Source organism: Geospiza fortis, unplaced genomic scaffold (genome assembly GCF_000277835.1).
Source record: "Geospiza fortis unplaced genomic scaffold, GeoFor_1.0 scaffold66, whole genome shotgun sequence".
Classification (NCBI taxonomy): Eukaryota; Metazoa; Chordata; class Aves; order Passeriformes; family Thraupidae; genus Geospiza; species Geospiza fortis.
Window position 1 is genome coordinate 10,311,370 of NW_005054312.1, and position 20,199 is coordinate 10,331,568.

The following is a 20,199-nucleotide window of genomic DNA, read 5'->3' on the forward strand; positions in this document are numbered from 1 at the left end:
CTCTTTCCATTAAATCATGATCTGTTTTTCTCTGATGCCTTTGCACGAAAGAGTAATAGTAGCAGCTGGTGAATAGGGGCATGCAAAAGCCATCTGTGATCGTTCATAGGGTAGCAATTTTTATTTCCCTAATATTTTCTTGCTCCTCTGAGCTTTGGTTTTCAAGTGTGGGATACTACATATTCAAATTTTTTCCCATTTTCCCATGTACTGGGCAATCAGCAATACTGAAATAACCTTTAAAGCTTCTTTGTAAAAGGTTTTCTGTTTCCTTATTATATTTATTGGCTTGATATCAGATTTTAACTATTGACATCTCCAAGTTCAGAGCATCTCACTGTTACTGCTGGAAGTGCCTTTCATCAGCATAAACAAGTGTTTAGAGACCATATCTAGCTTCAAAACAGGGCAGTGCAGATTCTTCCTAGAGCACTGATCTGTGAGTTCTGGGTATTTTATGGCTCACAAGAGCTGCAGGCTGGCAAATTGCCACCAAAAAAACCAAAAGTAAGAAACTACAGTTTCCAAATGTGTGAAGGATTTTATCAAAATGGAAAATGGAGTAAGGAGCAAATGAAGTGCTTTGCAGGGTAAACTTCCAGCTGCAGACTTAAAAAAAAAGGACTGTGCAAATGCCAGTTTGGAATTGGATTGCATGTTAGCTTTTTCTGGGGTTCATTCAGGTCCCAGGTTTCCTGCAATCTTCTGTGACCCTTTATGTCTTATACTCTTTTAGTGTCTAGGGTAATTACTTCATCTTGCTATCATAGTTCCACCTACAAAAAGTGCCCTGTAATGCCTGGTTGGATTGGCAGAACACTGTGTTTTTGCTAAACAGCTTTAGTATTATTACTGAGCAGCCTTCATTAAAATTAACTGGTAGTCCAGAAATAAAGCATGTAGAAAAAAGTCCAAGCTCTCCAGAGTTTTGATAGGAAAACAGAATATCAAATAAGCACAGACACACTGGGGAATTTCAATCTGCATGATAACTGCCTTGGACCAGAGGAGCTGGTGGCTCCCTTGACATCATCTCCCTTACTGGAGGTGTTTCCTGGGGACTGTGAGCATCTGGCAGGAGCTGCTCAGTGCTTTCTGGGATCCAGCCCTGGACTTGGAGATCTCAGAGGAGCAGCTGTTTGGGTGAGATTTCCTGGGCTGGGGTGGGTCTCAGAGATATCTGAAGCATCACAAACCAGGCAGCTTCCTTGTGACATCTACATAGGATAGAAATTAAAGAATAAAGAAAATTGGGAAAGAAAAATCAGCAGAGCACTAGTAGTTTTTAGTGGATTCAGAGCTTGTTTGACCTTTTGAAGGGAGGCCTTATTTCAACCAAAGCATTTGCCATCTGTTAGTGAACTGAACTGGATGTCACTTATCAAAGTCTTGGTCAAATCCAAAGTGTGAGTGACTTCCAGCAATTCCTATAAAATAAGGAATTGCTTTATCATCGGAGGGATTGAGAGCTGACACTGCCACTATATTTTAATTAAAAAAATAAGCAGGACACATTAAAATGCAGTTACCCAACTCATCAGTGCTTCTCAGACAGTTAAAAGCCTTTGGACCCTGGCTTTATTCACTTCTCATAACACCTGGATCCCACAGTCACTGGATTATGGATTACTATCCATGAGGAGAAGCTGACTGGCTAGAATCTTAAGACTTCCAATTAGAATAAAAATTCTGTTTTAAAATGATGGAATACTTTATCACATAGAGTATTTACTAAAGCAGATGTTACAATAGGATGGAAATGAAAGTCTTAAACTAAATATTCTAAAAGAGAAGCTGAAGACACATTAACACTGTCTTCCAAGTGATGCAGTATGAGCTCTGGCTCTGCCTTTGGAATTGGGGAAAAACAATCTGATTAGGTGTTGGAAAGACACTACAAATAAAAATAAATTCCTCTGCAGTTCCTGGGACTAGCCCTGACAATATGGAGGATTCAAAGCATAGTTGTGCGTGAAAGTTTTGAGAAAGACAACTTAGAAGTTTTGTTAGTGTTAGTTTGATTTTTTTTCCATAGTCTCATATTTCAGAAAATTTTTCTTATCTGTCAAAACTAATTCTATAACAAAAAAATTACAAAATTATACAAAATTACTTTTTTTGGGAACCAAATTGGCTCCAGAGCCCAAGATATTCAGCTGTGAAAAAGCCTCTGTTACAATCCCTTTTTTGTGTGTAGGTCTGTCAGCTTGTATTCTAATCACACAACTAATGTGTGTAGACCTGTGACACAATTGCCTTTAAGTACCAAAGAGAGCTGTGCTGACTGCAAATGACTTAGGAAAAAAGGCAATGTTAACTTAAGGGGACATGATTACTCTTTAATTTGTTAAAATGAAGAATGAAACCAAAATACCAGTTTCAGGAGGATCTTACACAATGTTTACCTGCTCTGACGTTATCCAAATACTACTTTTTTGTTTCCAGATTTCTGGTTACTGTGTGGCCAGTCAGTCTGGATACACTTGAGGGGAAAATTCCAGGTGTTGGAGCGAGGAGTCAGAAACAGTATTCTGGTCATATTTGAGATGTTCTTTGCTCTTTATGTGTTCTTTCAAAGCTAAGTTCTGCTAATGGTTGTGTGAGTGCTCTGTCGATCTGCATCACTCTGCATTGCAGCAAAGGGTAGGTGACTCTGAGAGGGCTGGACAGGAACCCCTAAAAGGCACAAGAAAACAAAAAGTTCTCCAAATTAGTAAAGAAAAAAAAATGATACAGACCACGAGTGTGACTTCTAGTCATTGACTCAATCAGCAGCTGTGGGCACTTCTCAAACCTGCTAGGCATCTTCAGGGAGAAATGTATTGAAATTGTACTGTATATGAAATTCTTTGCCAGCCAGACCAAGGAAAGAATTTCAAAGGCAGGTAAACTCCTGGCCTGTCTGACACCTCTGTTGTTCTAGATCTTGAATGTTCTCTTCTCCTTCACCTCCATTCTTCTGCCCCTTTCTCTCAGTCTTGTGCCTTTCTGAGAGAACTTCCGTGGGTATCATCTCCTACTGATCTCTGCCAGCCCACCTTTAGCCTTGGGCATGGAGAGCATGTGACCCCTGCCTAGATGCTCTGACCAGTGTCACTGGACCAAGCAGCTGCCCTCTCTACTCCCTGCTTTCCCAGATGATCTGTGCAGCACAAGCCTGGCTGCATCATAATAGATGCATATCCATGCTCTTCTGGCATGAGTTCAGCTCACCCTAGTATATTCCTCCTCTTATGAAATTACTTTTCTCAATATTTAAGGGAAGAAATGCTGAGAAATTATCTCCCGCTCTGTCCTGCAGACTTTATAGCAGATAGAGAGTAGTTAGAGCTTCCTGGCAATTAGGGATTTTCAGCACATGTGTGCATTTTTCCAAGAAACCCATTTCTTGAAAACCCAAGTGTTCCTCAAGAGCCCAGGCAAGGGGAGATCTGGGTGCTTTAACTAGTAGCCACCTGCTCAGCAGTGCGTGCTTCACATTGCCCAGGAACACATTGATTTAGATCCCAAATGCAAGGGAGTCCTGGCTGACAGCAGCAGATCTGGCTTGCCAGCAGGTTCCACATGGAAGCGTCCAGCTGGGCTGGGCCTTTCTGTTTTAAAGCTGACATGTGGAGCTCCTTCTGCTTGTTGCACCTAAGTAAGAAGCACCCAGAGTCTGTGGCAATGGGAGCTGTACACAAAGTGGACAGTAATGTCTTAGGGCCAGATTCTGCCACCCTTTCCAGATGTGCTGCTATTGCCTGTGAATACTGACCTTGAAAGCAAGAGCAGTAAGAGATTACATTTGAATGGGAGAGTTAGATTGAAACTTTGACATTATCCTTTGGGGTTTAAAAGATGATTTTGAGCTGTACAAGTAGCCTCACTTCATGTCCAATAGCACAGGGCTAGATTTCTTCCCTCTCTCCAGGTTTTTGATGTAGATATATGAGCTGGCTAAGCTTTTCCTGGCTGTTGCAGGCTAATTTGCAAAGCTAGCCAGGTGAAACACTGTATTCAAGGCTTATAGTTTGCCAATGTGATAGCAGAGTATTTCCCACATCTCATAAATACCTCCAGCCACGATAAAGGGGTGAGTGGAGGCAGCACTACTGAAGCAGCTCCACACTCAGACACAGGGCCAGGTTTGCACTGGCATAGAGTTGGTGGCAGAATTTGGCCTGGGTTGTGTAAACACCAAGATGTGTGTATGTTTCCTGCTTCAGGTAATAATGTGCTAAGTTACTACTTTATGCACAGAGGTATGGAAACCTTTTTTTATGTTTTTCCCTCCCTCCCTCCTCTTTCCGCTCTATGATCCAGACACCACTAACTGTATGGAGTTGATGACTGGCAGACTTTCCAAATGTGGTAAGAACTTCCTTCCCTTGTGCCTTTTCACCTTCCCCAGCCCCTGCTGAGCAACATAACAATGCGCCGTGCTGTCCTGTTGCACCTCCTGCCGTTCCCTGTCCCTGCTCCCCCACGCTCTTTCCAAGACTCCCCACCCGGTTACAACCCTCTATGTCTTTCACTCACCTGGAGGGCACAAGCACATATCCCTTTTTCTGTTCCTCCCCATCCATGCACAGATGCACAGGCTCCACCACAGCTTTCCCCTTCATGGCACAAATGTGTGGTGTTAAACTTGAGATACCCTCTCTCACTGTAACCCAGGCCAGTGATTTTCTTTCCTGACTTTTGTTTCCTCTTTTCTTTACTTGCTGCTGTTGGTTCATGACTCTTCAGTCCCTTTTCTGCAGTGAAGCTGAATGCTGCCCTGCTAGCTGCTGTCTCCCTTGGTTTCCTGCTATTTGTTGAGACAGGAATGCTGTGTTATTTAACTCCATTTTGCATCCACCCCCTTCTTCCCCAGATGTCCTTGGGGTGTGGCACTTTTAAATTCTCCCTAAGACACACAGCAAATTATGTCAGACACTTGGCTAGAGTAAACTGTCACAGTTCCACTCTGGACTTAGGGAAGGATGTTGTGTCCCTAACTGAAGGAGTAGTGAACCTACTGAAGATTTGGAATTTTGCTAGGAATAAGAAAAAAAAATCTGCAAAACTTTCAGCTCAGCTTGCTTGGGCTTATGTGAATTTTGGTTAACTTGTCCCTAGCCTTCCCGTCCCTCCCTGCACACATGGACTGTAGTCTTACGTTCAGTACTTGTGCCTCTACTCACTGGTCCAAATACAACAGTGGAAATGCCCAATACTAAGAGAGATATTTTTGTCTTACTGTTCATGTCTTGTACAGAAAGATTCTGTATGAGAGAACTCTGTTCTCTTTAGATTTCCATCCTGGTATCTCGGTTGAGTTCAGATATCTCAGTGAAAGGGAAGACAAGATGGCAGGAAAGTGTTCACTGAGCTGGTGCTGCTCTCCAGCTGGACCTGCGGCTGCCACACTATCTCTTCATTAACTGAAGAAAGTTGTTCTGGAGTTGTTCTGAAGTCTGTAACCATAAAGGGAAGTTGTCATGGTGGAGATAATATTAGGTTTATGCATGTGTGACTGAGGCAGAATTTGGCCTGTGTTTCTGGCAATCTCTTCCCTTAAGTTGCAGCTCTGCTGGTGGGAGTTTTACCTTTGCTCTGATAGGAGTTCATTTGATTTCTTAGGTGACTTTTCTGATCTTATGAAGACTCATTTCAGACCCTTAGCTTCTTGAAGTCATCAGACAGCAAATTCCTCTTCTTCCTCAAGACTTCTTTTCTTGCCTGGAATCTGGCATTCACATCATACAAAAATACTGAAATGCTGATTCTGCTGATTGCTTGCAAGTTAATTGAGCTATGGAGATAACCAGGCAGCACCCTGCATTCTCTAGATAGAGAGATCACTGCTCACTCACAGTTCATGCAGGCCCTCCAGCTGCCACTGTGTCAGCAGCAATCCAACAAGGGACACAGAGGACAAGGTGAAGGCCAGCAAGGGAGACTGTTTTGTGGCAGCTACAGCACAGACAGAGAGGAGATAGGATGCCCTGTAGGAGTTTAATGGAGCTGCTTCCTTTAAATCACATTCCTGTTGGTGAGCTCACAATCAGTGTAAGCAGTGGTGACTGCACCATGCTGAATTCCACCCTCCTGTGTGAATGAGGAGCTGGAGCTTTCTTCTGCTGGAGCTCACCCATGGTTTAGACAGGGGAGTGGAAGGGAACCGTGTGAGCATTTAGCCTATTTTTGGCAAACCATTCTCTGTGGTTCTGAAGATGAGAATCCTCCCATGATGTTGACACAATGTTCATCTAGTAATAACCAATAATGTAGAAAAACTGTGTTCTCTGGGGGTTTGTTCCCTATTTTATTCCCTCCTTGTTCCCTATTCTGACTCTGAGCACAGGGTCATTCTTGCCAAAAGAGTTAACACTGTAGCAAGAGGAGCTAATCAAGTTCTTCAGCCTGGCTCAGCCATGGGAAAGCTCTGGCGGGAATGAGGAAGATGTTTTCACCCACTATAAACCACTGAATGCTGTAATCAACAGCAAGGCAAATTTGTTTAGTCCTTTAAATGTTATCTTCTGCTAGCAGTGGTCATCAGTCTGAGGAGTGGTTTTGCATAAAGTCACTGGCATTGAGAAACAAGTTAATGTTGAACAGCCGAGGTTTGTCATAGGAGCTGCCAATATCCAAATGACACAACTGCTGCTCTACCAACCCTACCTATGCAAACCAGAAAATGCTGCCAACCTGTAGTATTTCACAATAGAAGAAAAGAATGTGGCTCATAATAAATTGAAATGCATGCTGGGGTGAAATATTTTATTTTATGTTTCCACCCATCTCAGCAGGGGAATGGGCATTGCTGCTGTCAGAAAGACTAAATTGGTTTCCTTGAAGCCTGTTCATAAGATTAAATTTACCTTGTAAAAATTAAAATATTTGCATATAAAATGCAGTTGTAACCTGAAAAACATCTACAGGAGTGATACTTTAGCTGATCTGTTCCTGTGTGTATTCTCAGCCAAATCAGTTTAGTGACAAATAAGCTTTACCACTTTATGTGCTGTCGTTAAGCCTTATAAAATCAGCACAGCTGTAAAAGGACAAGCTGGATTCTGTTTCTTTTGAAGCAGGATTGAGAGAACTGTTTATTACCATCTAATCTGGTATTTATGTCTATCTCACTGAAGAATAGGTTGTATAATTAAGGTTCTAATAGGTTCTGCAGAGCCTTTACATTAAAAATGAAAATCAAGATAATACATAAACTGAAAAGCCCTCCAGCTTCAACCACAAAGCTGGGAATTAGAAAGCAAGTATCATTCATTGTATACTGAACACATTGGATCTGGAGCCATTGATGCACACCACACAGAAGCCCATGGTGCCATTTCAATAGTCCTTGGTCAGCAAAGAGTCTCTTTTCACAAACTTTAGTGACTTCAAGTCTTTCATGTAGTGAGCTGAGACTCTCTTTGGGTGATTGGTTTCATGGTAGGGCTGGTATATAGCCTTTGATAGCTCCCCTTCCCAGCCATTCCCAGTTTTTCGGAGTCCATGGTAAGTATGTTTTGCTGAGGTGCTGGCTGCTGACAGGAAGCTCTGAAAAGCCTGCCTTATCCTCCACTTTTGCTTCTGAGATTAACCCAGGAAAACTGTAAACTTCCCAGTCTTCACACTGCCACTATCTCAGGATGAATTTTACTTGTAAGGCAATCTTTGCTTCTTATTCTCCCTCCCTGATAATTCTCAGTGAAGTCTTCAGTTACATCAGTGTCACTTCCATGGAAAGAGGGTGACGATAAGAGGAGGAAAGGGGTAGTATGGATAACTGGTGCAGCTCCAGTCAGATCATGCTGTCATGTTAGGCTCTGCACAACCATACTCTCCTGCAAAATCTTGGACCATAACCCTGTGCAGACTGGAAAGAAGGCCTTGTGTTTACTTTTAAACATTTAACTTGTATTGCTGCTTACAATGGAAACCTGGATTCCTGGCACCAGAGTTAAACAAGAAGATTTTTGGTTCCTTGTGGGTACCAGTGACTATCACCAAAATGATCTGATCAAACCAGAAGCACAGCACATCCACTTGCCTTTCATATCTCACCAATGCATCTCTCTCAGATCTTTTGCTTCCAGTGTTTAGGACTTGACATTTTTCTTATTCAGAGCTGTCTGATCTAGCTGGCCATGGCTAGGTGTCCTCTGCACACAGAGAACCACACTGCAGTAAAGGCTTCTCTTTGTAGCTCCCAGCAATCACAGTTTGATTCATACAGACACAAGCCCATGCCAGTAGTATTCCAATCTGCTTGAGAAGTCAGGAAACATTTTGTAGTTTCAAACTAGTTACATCACCTTTGGGTTGCAATTGCAGCCTGTATCTTTGTGAGTGCTCATTTAGAGTCCGTTTTTGTGTTAGTAACAGCAGCAAATACCTGGACTTGGTGTTCTTGGAAGTGATCCTGACCCGTATTGGCATTAATTAGAGTAATCTCACTTCTAAAAGTAGCTGTTTGATGGAAGAGGAGGTTGATGATTTGCTGCCAAAAAGTTGAAACTGTTGGCAGAAATATTGGTGTCAGAACCTGCAGAAAAAAGCACACACTGCCCTCCCAGCTGAAAGGCTCTTAGCACTGCCACACCGTGAGGTGGTCAGAACAAAGGGGTTTTATTAACATTCCTGGAAAATCTGCTGGCTCCTGGTTTTTCTGAGCATGGCTGACTCTCCAGTTCAAATTGTGACCCAGCTGAGAGACCAAAGGAAGAAGACCCCCCTGAGAGATGACATACTCATTCAAAATGGGTGGTTCACAACAAGTAAGATAAGTCAGTGGCTCTAAAGAGTTCAAGCCAGGTTTGCAGGTATCCCTGCCCATTCTGCCAGTATCTGTTGCTGTCCAAAGGAATGGCTGACTCCCTACATACTTAGTTGTATGTCTTCAGTCTAGTGTTGTGTTGAGGAGACATTTATTTTCCAATTCATGCCTCATGTTTTTGCACTGGTAGCCACCAAAAAAGGCAGCTTGGCACTAAAAGTTTATCCAGATGTATTGAACTGTTTGATTCATGTCAGATCCTATTTTGACAGCTATGGTTAGATTTTTACTATGCAGTACAAGATCTTTTTCTCTGTAATAATATCTAATACAAAAACACAGATATCTCTCTTAATTAAGATCACAGCGCTTTATTTATGATAGCCAGTGTTCCAGGAAGCTACATGGAATTGCTTGCTAGACTAAGCTAAGTTTGAGATGGCCTTACCAGAAGATTAAATCATCTTTTGAAGTGATTTATTCAGTGGAAATGAGGAAGCAACATTTCACCAGCATGCATAGGTCATCTATCTCCTCAGGAACAGGCTAAAGAATTTGAAACCCATAACATAATATGTGAACATCCATCTGGCAGGAAAGATCAAAATTGTATTATTAAGTGCCAATACATTTCTGACATTTTATAGCAGAAAAGATAGGAATAAAGCTGCAGAAATCTCTTAAGAGAATGGGTAGCAACAATACTGTCATTTGCTGTGGCTTTATGGGTGTGGGTCCTCAGTTTCCCCTCTCAGCACACACTTGTGCAGGCAGATCTGTGTAAAAGGGCAGGCAGATACAAAAAATTTGTGGGCTTAGACCTTTACCAGACAATTTGCCAGAAGAGCATGACTCCATAACAGAATCTGGCATCTCTTCATCCCACCACTATCCTTGCCTGCTCTTTCAGTGCCACCAGCTGTCCAAATGAATGTATGATTCCCTCCCCTCCATCATCATGTCTCATTTTTTGAATGTTACGTGGTGGTGCTGGATTGGCCAGAGCTTTTCAGCAGTAACAGACTGTTTGATTTCTGATTCCTTACTCATGCCTTAGCTCTGCAGGAGGCAGCAGCAAGGAAATGGGCCTCATCCCTTCAGGGCTTTGCTGCCTGTATTCACCGTCCCCTAATTCATTATTCCAGAGCTACCAGTCTCAGTAATACTGTGAGGAGAGGCTGAACTGGATCTCAGCTTCTCTGTGTGTTTATGTGAGTGAGAGAAAAAATGTGCAAGACAGAGAATGGCCAGCTGGATGCTAGACACAAATATTGGGCCACCCTCCTACAGAGGAGAATGGGATGTTTTAGGGGAGTAAGAATGAGAATGGGTTATAGAACATTTAAATGTCAGGATGGTTGTTCAGGTCTCCCCAGAGGAGTAGCAATTGGAAGTTCCCGCCTGCTGGTGGCGTGGATACCTGTGCCAGTGCTGTGTGATAACTTGAGTAGTTGCTCAGTTCTGCAGTAGTTCTGCAGTTTGTTCTTGCAGACACCATTTTCAGTTGGCATTTTTACTGGCAGAGTCTAAGAACTCTGGAAAGTAAATCACCTTTTCTAGCTGCAGTTCAGGTTTCCTGCCAAGAAACTGGAGTTGTTCCCTGGACTTTCTGTCGGTAGTTAGTGAGCTGAGTGAGGTATCTGCCTGATTTAGATTTGTACAGGCTGGGGCCTTTTCAGTCTGGGGGGAGTTTCCTACATGGTCTGCAACTAAACGAAGAGGAATGGGCCACTTTATTATTCTGTCATCCCTTTCGCTGCATATACTCTTGGAGTGAGTTCTATATTTTAAGTCATTTGTTTCTGAAGGCAGAAGATACTCTGACAGGAGAAACCAAGCAAACAGACCAAAAAAATGCCTTGTCTTAATGAAGTGGGCTAGAACTCTATAAAAGTGGCAAAATTATTTTGAAAGGAAATGGATTATCACACATTAAGGAGTGTTTTAATGCTTTATGTGAAAGAAGTTGGATTTTCAGTACACGGTTCACTGAAACCACAGCTGCTATCAAAACAGTGCACCTAGGGATGAAAAAGACAAGGGCCAAAGAATAAGGAATTAGTATAGGAGGAAAACCTCAGGAGCAGAGGCAGGCAAAAGACAGTCAGGAATGATGTGAAAGCAACAGGGAAAGAAGTAAGGTAAGTCAGGTTGAGAAAAGGTGTCTCTTCCCACTGGTGACCTATGTTTTCCCATTCACTTTCTCCTAAAGCCCAAGATATACATGCAGAAACCCAAAACATCTCAGGCTATACAGAAAGAAAAGATAGAGGATAATCCCACAGATGGCATATTTGTTTTGTGCAACTTTTGTGTTCAGCACCACAAGGATTAGTGCATTAACAGTACATAGACTTCAGAGAGATGGTTTCACAGGAGAACGAAGTGCCTCAGGGTTTGCTTCTGTGAAGTCAATGGGAATGTTGCTATTTGCTGCAGTGAAAAGAGGGGCAAGTCCTTATCTGACTGTCTTAAAAATGTTACAAAACAGCAGACTTAATCAGTGACTGAAGCCTCCAGGCTTGTCCTGAAGCTGCTTGTTCACCACCTCCTGTTATGTTCTGTAGAGGGTTGTGAGGTCTTTACAAAGTGAGAGCAGGGTTTTTGCAAGGTACATCCTTTCCTGGTGTCACTTGTGGTGCCTGGAGTGATTTCCCTTATTTTCTTCCTCCTCTCTTACCTGGATGCTCCATTTTCACTTGGCTTCTCGAAGTGGTGACACCACTGGGCCTAGGTCAGTTTCAGACAGGCTTCCTAAGAACAGCAGATGAAATAGTGAGGACTGTGAGGCTTGGTGCAAACTGCCTGCCCAGCTTCCTTCTATGTTGTTGTGTCTATCTCTAGCCCTGTTTCTTCCTTTTAGAGCTTGTATTCAAATCCATTCACAGTTTTGACTTATTTCATGATATTTGGCTGTGACAGTGCTGCACACAGGTGCCCCAAACCAGTTCCTTCTCCATAAATATATTTCTCTCAGCACCCCTTCAATACATGACCCTTTCATAAGCTTCAGTGCTTGTTTTCAAACCCATTCCCTTTCCCTGTCTTGCAGCAAACAGCTCCTTGGTCTAACTCAGAACTGCACATATCCATCTCCTCCTAACAGACATATACCTAATGCTCTGAACCTCCCCTCCTGCCTCTGATCCTTCTCTCGGTTTCTCACCCTTACTACCCTTTACACTTTCTTTGCTCTGTGCTGATGAACATTTGCTCTCAAGGGGAAAGAAGACCTTAGTCTGTGCATGAAACACCAGGGATGTTCTGAAGAATCAGTGAGCCAAACCTTCATCCCTGTCCAGAGGAAATGGGATGTCATCTCACTTTCTGAAATGAGAAAGGCAGCCTTTTTGAGGCCCCCTGATGGACTTACAGGTGTAAGAGCCTATGACACATCTTGCACTGAACTCTAGGCATGGAAGATTGCTGAAAAACTTGTTCTAATCCATCATCGCCTGCATTTTCAAGTCTTGTTTTACTGGATTTATAACCTCAAAAGGAACTGAGAACTAACAGGAACAACACCCTGCACCATTTTCATGCTGCCAGCACAGCTGACCCATTCTTGGGTATCTCCAGAGTAAAAGTGTGAGGACTCCTTGTCTATCCAAAGAGCAGTGTGAACACCAGCCCAGCATCAGTTTTTCCTTGACTGCCAGGACAGGAGGGCATTATTACCTACTATTTAATTTCAAGTACAAAAGGCAAAGGAAGGAAAGGGTTAGTGAAATGGCCTATTTTAGTTTTCAGTAGCTCTCTAAACATCCCTAGGGATTTTCTTACCTCCCATTAAAATTTTAACTAAAAAATGATGATTGTAAGGAATCCAGCAGTGATACAGGCAAAGAAAAGTAGACTGTTAAATACTTTTGCTGCAATAAATCTCCAGGCACTTGAAAGCCAGTAGGCCATGGGGAGGAGAAAGGGTGGATGAAACATGGGCTGCATATTTTAGTAGGATGACTAAAAAGTCCTGTATCAGGACTCAGCAAATACAAGATGTATAATTTCTAAAGTGTTTTATTGCTCCATTCTTGCAAGTTGTACTTTTGTCACTGTTCCTGTCTATATGAAAACAAAAAACTTTCCCAGTTCCTGCAGAGCCCTGCTTACTCTGCCCTCATCTTTCCCTCTAAGCTTGTTAAATAAACTGCTCAGCTGAATAACTAGAGATATTCCCCTACTCTTTTCTCCCAACCCAGCAGTCTTTTCCTCTCCAGCATTTTTTTCAGTGCTCTTTTTCATTCTCTCTGCTGACTCCATTTGCTTATGAAGATGAGGGGTCCAAAGCCACCTAAGAACCAGATCTGCCCACATTCCTGCATTCAAGGCTGAGTGTTTGCTTTCTTTTTTCTCTTTTCATTGAAAAATGGTATCCACTTAAAAATATAATGGTATCCACTTAAATGAATCTGAGTAGAGAAAAATGAGTCTGCGCAATGTGTGTGTCCACAAACCTAAAACAGTTTTAGGGAGGCTCAGACTTCTACATCTCTGATGTAGAAGTCATAGATGTGGAACAGATACCCCCTTTCCCAAGCATTTTCCTGCATGTGGAAGGGAGCAGGTGGAGCTCAGGGAGGCCTGAGCCCGAAGCAACTGAGTTTAGTGAAAGCCTTTCTCTTCACAGTTGGAAATTGAGATATGTGCTTTGCCTGGTTGGTTGTTTGTGCCCATCACTAAGGCCTCAGTCAGTTGGGTGAATGATGCCCTTCCAGAAACTCACAGCCTGTTGCTTTTAGCTTTAGTGGAACTGACTGACAGAACCAGGGCAAGCAGAGCATTAACCACAAAGCAGCAGGCACAGGAAGTCAAGGAATGAATTAGATTAAGATTCTTCACTGTATTTACCAGCCATTTGATTTTTCTGAATGCCCATTAACAAGCAGGGAAAAGCAGCCACTACCTGGTTAGCATAGGGCAGGCAAAAAAGAGTAACTGATTCAGTTTGCAAAGCACAAATACTATGCATTTCCTCTTTCTCTGTGTAAGACAATGATGTCTGGCTTGCATTTTCCATTAGAGAATAAGAAAGTACTCAACAAGCTCTTCAGTCAAATTGCTGTGTGCAGAAAGTACTTGCCTGCTGTAGTTACTGGGTTGCTTATGTTTGGAATTAAAGTGAAGTACGTTATGACCAAGCCACCAGTATCCACCAGTCTCTGCTATGAGGAAGCCCTTTGCTCCTGACAGAATGTTCCCATCTTGGGGATGAAAGGTTCCATTCTTCACAGCATTCTACCACATTGGAAGGCACATACAAGGAGCCCATTTCCTTCCAGGAGCTGGAGATAGAAATTATTTGAATTTGATAGAACAGTAGAGCCAACAGTCCCAATATTGAGAAAACCATCATGGGGTTTTAATGATCATGAACAGGCATCACCTCCATTGTGTACATTGGATAAAAAACACTTTCAATACCCATGTTCAAAGAGTGACCCCTCCTATGTTTGATAAAGATTAATCCCCCAATCCAAGAAAATGAAAGGGGACTAGAAATTCCCAAAAAAAGGCTACCTTTCCAGGTCCCTTTCCCTCAGTAGCCCCTAGAGCCTTTCCCTCAGGTATGACCTTCTGCACACCCTCTAACACAGAAGCATGTTAAGAGCATATAACGGTGCTTCCCGGAGGCCCACGTGGCACAAAAGGCTGTAGTCATGTGCCCAGTGCCCAGTCCTTGTTAACACAGCAGCATGATCTCAGAGCTGGCTGAAGGAGATGCCTGTTCCAGTAGCACACAGCTCTGCCTCCCTCTCTGGCTCCTAACTGCACTGGAATGCATGCCGGTGCCATGGAGGCTGTGCTGTGGAGAGAGCATAAATTCAGGATACTGAGGCGGTAGGTCTTGACCCTGACAGAAACAGGCAGATGTGTAACAGCCTGCTTCCACATTCAGCATCTTCATTTCCAGGTACCTGTTTAGGGAGGATCTGAAGATGCTCAGAAGCCTGCAAGTACAAACCACAGACTGCACATGCAGATGGCAACACTCAGCCATAGCTCATTTTCCAAATGATGCTTCCCTGGGACCACTCAGGGGCTTCAGGCTTAGTCACGACAGGGCGGCAAGGAGAAACTCAGAATGAAATAAAATGCAAGCAAGGAAAGCCTGATGCCTGGTGTAGACAGAGAGCTTAGCAAGGCTGCAAAGTAAAGCATCAACGGGCAGCCACATGGAAATACCCCGTGTTTGTAACAGCAGGAGTAGGATGGGATTTGCCTTGTATCCAGCATTACAGTCACTGACATTTCCATGTGGAGTGGCTAAGTGAGTCCTAGTAACGGACTGACCTATTTCAGTCATGTGGTAGTGTGTCCTCCTGCCAGGTGAGACAGCAATGCTTCCCCACTCAGGAAAAAACTAGGAGCTTCCCCCTAGGTGCTTTATGCTCCCAGGTTCTTTATTTCTGTAGGTGTCCCATCCTAAACACTCTTCCTCTTCCTGCTCTTTGTCTTCATCCCCCACACACCCCCACGCACGTGGCTCTGGATCTCCTCATCATGTTCTTCTCGTTAAAAACCCCATTGTTCATTTGTTTGTTTGTTCTCTCTCTTTCTCTTCTCTTTTTCTCTCTCTTTCTTTTTTTTTTCCTTCTTTCTTTCTTTCTTTTTTTGTCTCCTCTGTTTTGTGTACCCAGGCAGCCCATTGAGTAACTTCTTTGACGTAATTAAACAACTTTTTTCAGACGAGAAGAACGGGCAGGTGAGCCATCCCCCCGGCACGCCAACCAAGCATAGCGCAAACAGCAAGCGGAGCGATTCCGGTTCTAATGACTATGGGTCTAGAGGAGACAATAAGTACCCTGCTGGCAAAGACAAGGCAAAGATGGTCTCATCAGTCGGCCTACAAGACCAACCTTAAATAAACACATAAAAAATTAAATAACTTAGAGAAAAAAAAAAAGGAAACAGAACAAAACAAAAAGAAAAAAAGCAAGAAAGAATGAAAGAATATTCCTTAGCAAGCTAGCCTCTAAACTAGAAGGATGTATATACCTTGCCACAACAGTACAAAACTGTCTATAGACAAATTTTGTATGAAGGAATGACTGTATATATATACATATATATATTTATATATGATATATAATATATATCTCAGAAACAAACACAAAAACAAACGAATGAAAGAATGAAAAGAAAAGAAAGAAAAGAAAAGGTAGCACAGATGACAAACCCAGTTCACCAGATCTTGGGTTGTGGTTTTTTTCAATTGTTTTTTTTCCTCCCTTTTTTTGAATGTTTTGATTTTTTCCTCCTTCCTGATTTTTTTGTTTTTTCTTTTTTGATTTTTTTCCTTTTTGGGTTTGTTTTGTTTTCTTTTGTTTTGTTTCTTGTTCTGTTCATGCTCTCTCTGTGTTTCTGACGACACCACTTGTTTCCGCTCTGCTACCAGGAATTATCCCGAAAAGTTAACATGTCAGCCACGGCTTCACCTTCTGTGCTCTGCGGACACTTGTTGACGGAAGGCAACCGATGTAGACTGTCCAAGGACCAGTCCTGTTTGAGGTTCCCAGCCTCCCCTCTCCCTTCAGGAAGTGGGCTTCTTTCCCACTTCTCCCCAGTCACCTCCCCAGTGCACGCCTGGTTTTTTTTCTCCCCTCTCTTTTTCTTTTTTGGTGCTCCACAAGAGACATCTGCTCAGTTATGGGATTGCAGAGTCTGGGCTCAAAGGAGGTTGCAGATTGTTGGAGTGAATTATTTACCCTTGGCAACTTCTGTCCGCGCAGGTGATCGCAGCCCGGAGAGGGAGGGTGTGGGGGAGGAGACGGGTGTAGCAGGAGCGCAGTGTTCCATGAATCCAGAGCGCGTTCTCATCAGAAACCAGCCAGGAGCAACTCAAAACTAAGCGGTGAACCAAGACAATATTGGGGAGCTTCATCACGGGATTTTCTTATCCTTTTTTTTTTTCTCCCCACCACCTTTTCCTTTTCTTTTGCCCCCTTTTTTTATATATACATGTATATATGTGTGTATATTTATGTATAAATATATATACATACATACATATATATATACACACACACAAACTAATTGTTTTTTTTATACTGTATCATTTTGCTTTTTAACCTGCTGGAAGGGGAAAGGAGTAAACATAGGAGGGAGAGGGGGTTCAATGAATAAACACATACAAACAAAACATTAAAACTTAGGGAAAAGGCAACTTCTGGTAGCAAAGAAGAGGGACAAGACTCTGCCAAGGACTGTCTCTCCCATCACCAGGCACAGTTGCCGCTGCTGCTACTGCTGCTCCTCCTTCGACACCTTCCTCCCCACCTGTCAACTCCCTGCCACTGTGCCACTGCGCTGGGACCTTCTTCAACCAGCTGGATCCTCCACCACACCCTGCATTTAGAGGCAATTGTTGTGTTGCTAGTGCTGCATTGATATCAGTATTATTATTTCTTTAAGTTACCAGTTTCATTTGTTGGCTTGGGTGGTTTTTTTCTTAAAAAAAAAAGGAAAAAAGAAAAAAAAAGAAAAAAAAAGAAGATGAAGAGGAGGAAGAAAAGAGACTTATATTGGGTTTTATTTCCTCTGTGTGTATGTGTGTGTGTGTGCAAAATCACTGGCACTTGGTTCATCAGAGCAAGACAAGGTGGAGTCAGGGCAATGGGAGACTTAATCACGAAGCTACTGTAAACTTTAAAATTTACTGCAAGATATTTTTATAAAGGTTTTGGTTTGTTTTGGTTTTGTTTTTTTTTTTTCTTTTGAAAGGGAGGAGGGTGGGATTGGGTGGATGGGGGCCTTTTTTTTTGTGTTTCAGTTATTAGGTCTTGGTTATTTATATATACATATATATATATTTAAAAAAATAAGCTGTTAGATATATCTTCTGTTTAATAACTGTGTAGAGGCAACATTGATTCTTATTTATTTTGCAGAGGAGGGGGAAAAAAGACACAGAAATCTTGTAAGTGTTCATTTTGTGACTTTGAGAAAGAAGAATTGCCACCTTTTTTCCTCCTCCTCAAGAGTTATGTGACCAAGTGTAACTTATTCTGGCCCAAGCTCAAAGGTTAAACAAACAACAAAATGTGGTTTTACACGTGGAAGACAAAACACAGTGAGAAGTATTTCTTGACTGAGATTTTAAGAATGTAGGCTTAGCATTAGTGTTCAGCTCTTTTATGACCTTCGATTGCTGCTCGTTGGGTTCCTATGGGTGTATGTTGTATCGCAAGATTTTTTTTTTAATGATAATGTTGGATGAGTTCTTTTTTGTTGTTGTTGTCGTTGTTGGTTTTTTTAATCATTTTTCCCCTTCTTGGACCAGTTTTACTTGTACATAGGTTTGAAGATTAAAAAGAATTTTTAAAGACACAACTGGGGCAAAGACCTTTGACTTCTGCCCTGTTTCCCCATTCCCCAAAATGGGAGGGATTTATTTTAATTTTTTTGCTTTATTTATTTATTTATTTATTTCCCCTACTCTTAAACTTTTCTCTCTCGTATTGCTGTGTGCATGTCAGACACCAGGGGGTGATGGCTGGGGAGGGGGGGAGGCAAGGGTGCAGGAGAGGGGGGCAGTTTTAATTGCATGACATTGCTGTAAATTAGTCTCTTTTGCTTTCGTTGTCTTTCCTGCCTCTGCCCTCTCTCTACTTCTCCTCCGAGCTCCCCTCCCATCACCCCCGTCCTTCTTTTCCCTCTTTTCTCTTCCCTTGTGTATAGATTTTGATGCTTCTGTTACATTGTACCTCTACAAAAGGCTGGGATTTCAATACAAGATAATAATAATTTAAAAATACCTATATCAGCAAAACCCATGTGGTACAAGCAGGAAGGGGATTACTCACACAAGATATAAGAATAAATGAAAGCAATACCTCTTGTTATCCTTCCTATTTTGTACTTCGAAGACACACACTCGCGCACACACACATATACAGACACAAACTGACATTATTTAATGGTTTGAAATGGACAAAAAAATCTGATGTATCCCTTGTTAAATAACTGTGAGCAACTTTAGTTCAAAAACCAATAAATTCATTCAGTAAAGATACCAGCTGTTGAGTGTCCTGTTTATGTCCGTGAAAACCAACTCCTGGCTGGTGCCAGAGCCAGTGAGTACCGTGGCATGGCCTCTGCACTGCAGGAGCTGAAGATGGCAGCTGAAGGAAGGCAGCGTCCTCCTGGCCGTGGAACTAACGCCAGGGCCCAAGGAGCAAGGACAGCCCAACCCTCTAGGCCTGGCTTTCCTCAGTAATGTGTTCCAAAAGCTTAATCCAGATTTCAGAGCAATTGCACCCCCACCGAGGTCTGGTCTGGATGGAAACCACAGTACCAAAAACTGTGGCTGCTGGTGACTTTCTCCTCTCTAACCTGAGCTGCTCGCATTGCTTCCAGATTTAGCTGTAGGAAGGATTGCTGCACCTCCCTGCCTGAAGCCCTCAGTCACACACATTTGAAAAATCTGCTCAGGTACGTCCCTGGCACATGTGGTTCTGGAGTTTGTTGCTGGTTGGTTGGGCAGCCCGTGTGGCTGCTGGCTTGTCGCACCTTGCTCTCCGTGCCTTTTCCCTGGGTTTGTCACTGCACCCAGCAGTTCCCTCCTGGGCTCTGCCCTGGCTGCTGCTTCCCACAGGCCTGGGGCAGCATGGCAGGCCAGGCTCACAGCAGGGCCGTGGCACTGGCCCTGTGCATGCCCTGGCCTGGTGCTCACCACAGCCCGGCCAGCTCCGGACGTGTCCCCCTCGTGTCCCCTCTCCTGTGCCCTCTCCAGAGCTGCCCCGGCCAGGCCAGCCAGGGTTTCCCACCACGAGCCCGTGAGGGGCAAGCTCCGCCCGCCATGGAGGGAAGGCAGGGAGAGACCTTCCGGAAAGTTCTGTGGTGCCGTCTCACCCTCAGGGAGGCTCTGGTGAGGTGAGGGTGGCTGGGGAGCCTCTGCCCTGCCAGGCAGCACCCAAGCAGCAGCCACACAAAATACAGTCTCATCTAGGAAAAAGCCAGAGTGTTTATAGGGTCTTTGGGGGATTCACTGGTCTGCTAAAACTGGAGGGCAGTGGAGGAGCTGACAAAGATGAAAAGATGAGGAGGAGAATCACAAGTGCTGCAGGATTTGGTCTCTGTAGCACTGGAAACCCCGAACTGGGAAGTAGCTGTATATCATTTGCATCTCTGTAAGTACAAGAATGTGCTGGGCTGCAGTGTAAAGGGAAATGGGATTTAAGTGCACTGTGGCAGCAGGTGTATGCTGCTGCTTTTTTTGTTTTGCTCTCTCTTTTCAGCACTGTTCATGAACTTCTATGATCTGTTCATGTCTTTAGTACCATGCACAATTAGCATGCGCAGTACTGTTAATTGTGGTCTTCAAAAGCTATAAGGAGAAAATAACAATTTTGCAAAGTGGAGGACCTCATGCTTTGGCCTGCCCACATTTATTCTGCCTTTTTGGTTGGCCATGTTCTAACACCATCATTTACTACATGGTGTCA

At 43.2% G+C, this 20,199-nt stretch overlaps 1 protein-coding gene across 10 annotated transcripts in view; it reads left to right on the plus strand.

Annotated features, from left to right (window-relative positions):
• Positions 1–18,767, plus strand: part of BRSK2 (BR serine/threonine kinase 2) — a 304,523-nt gene extending 285,756 nt beyond the window's left edge. For 4 of the 10 annotated variants that reach the window (XM_031055776.1, XM_005419517.2, XM_031055779.1 and 1 more), the window contains 3 exons: positions 4,306–4,353; positions 15,442–15,458; positions 16,152–18,767. In XM_031055776.1, the coding sequence (XP_030911636.1) occupies positions 4,306–4,353; positions 15,442–15,458; positions 16,152–16,604 (518 nt within the window). In that variant the 3' untranslated portion in view covers positions 16,605–18,767. Of the gene's footprint in view, positions 1–4,305; positions 4,354–11,973; positions 12,817–15,393; positions 15,681–16,151 lie in introns of those variants that run through there. The other 6 variants (XM_031055775.1, XM_031055777.1, XM_031055780.1 and 3 more) reach the window with 6 other exon arrangements.
• The last annotated feature ends 1,432 nt before the right edge of the window (positions 18,768–20,199 follow it).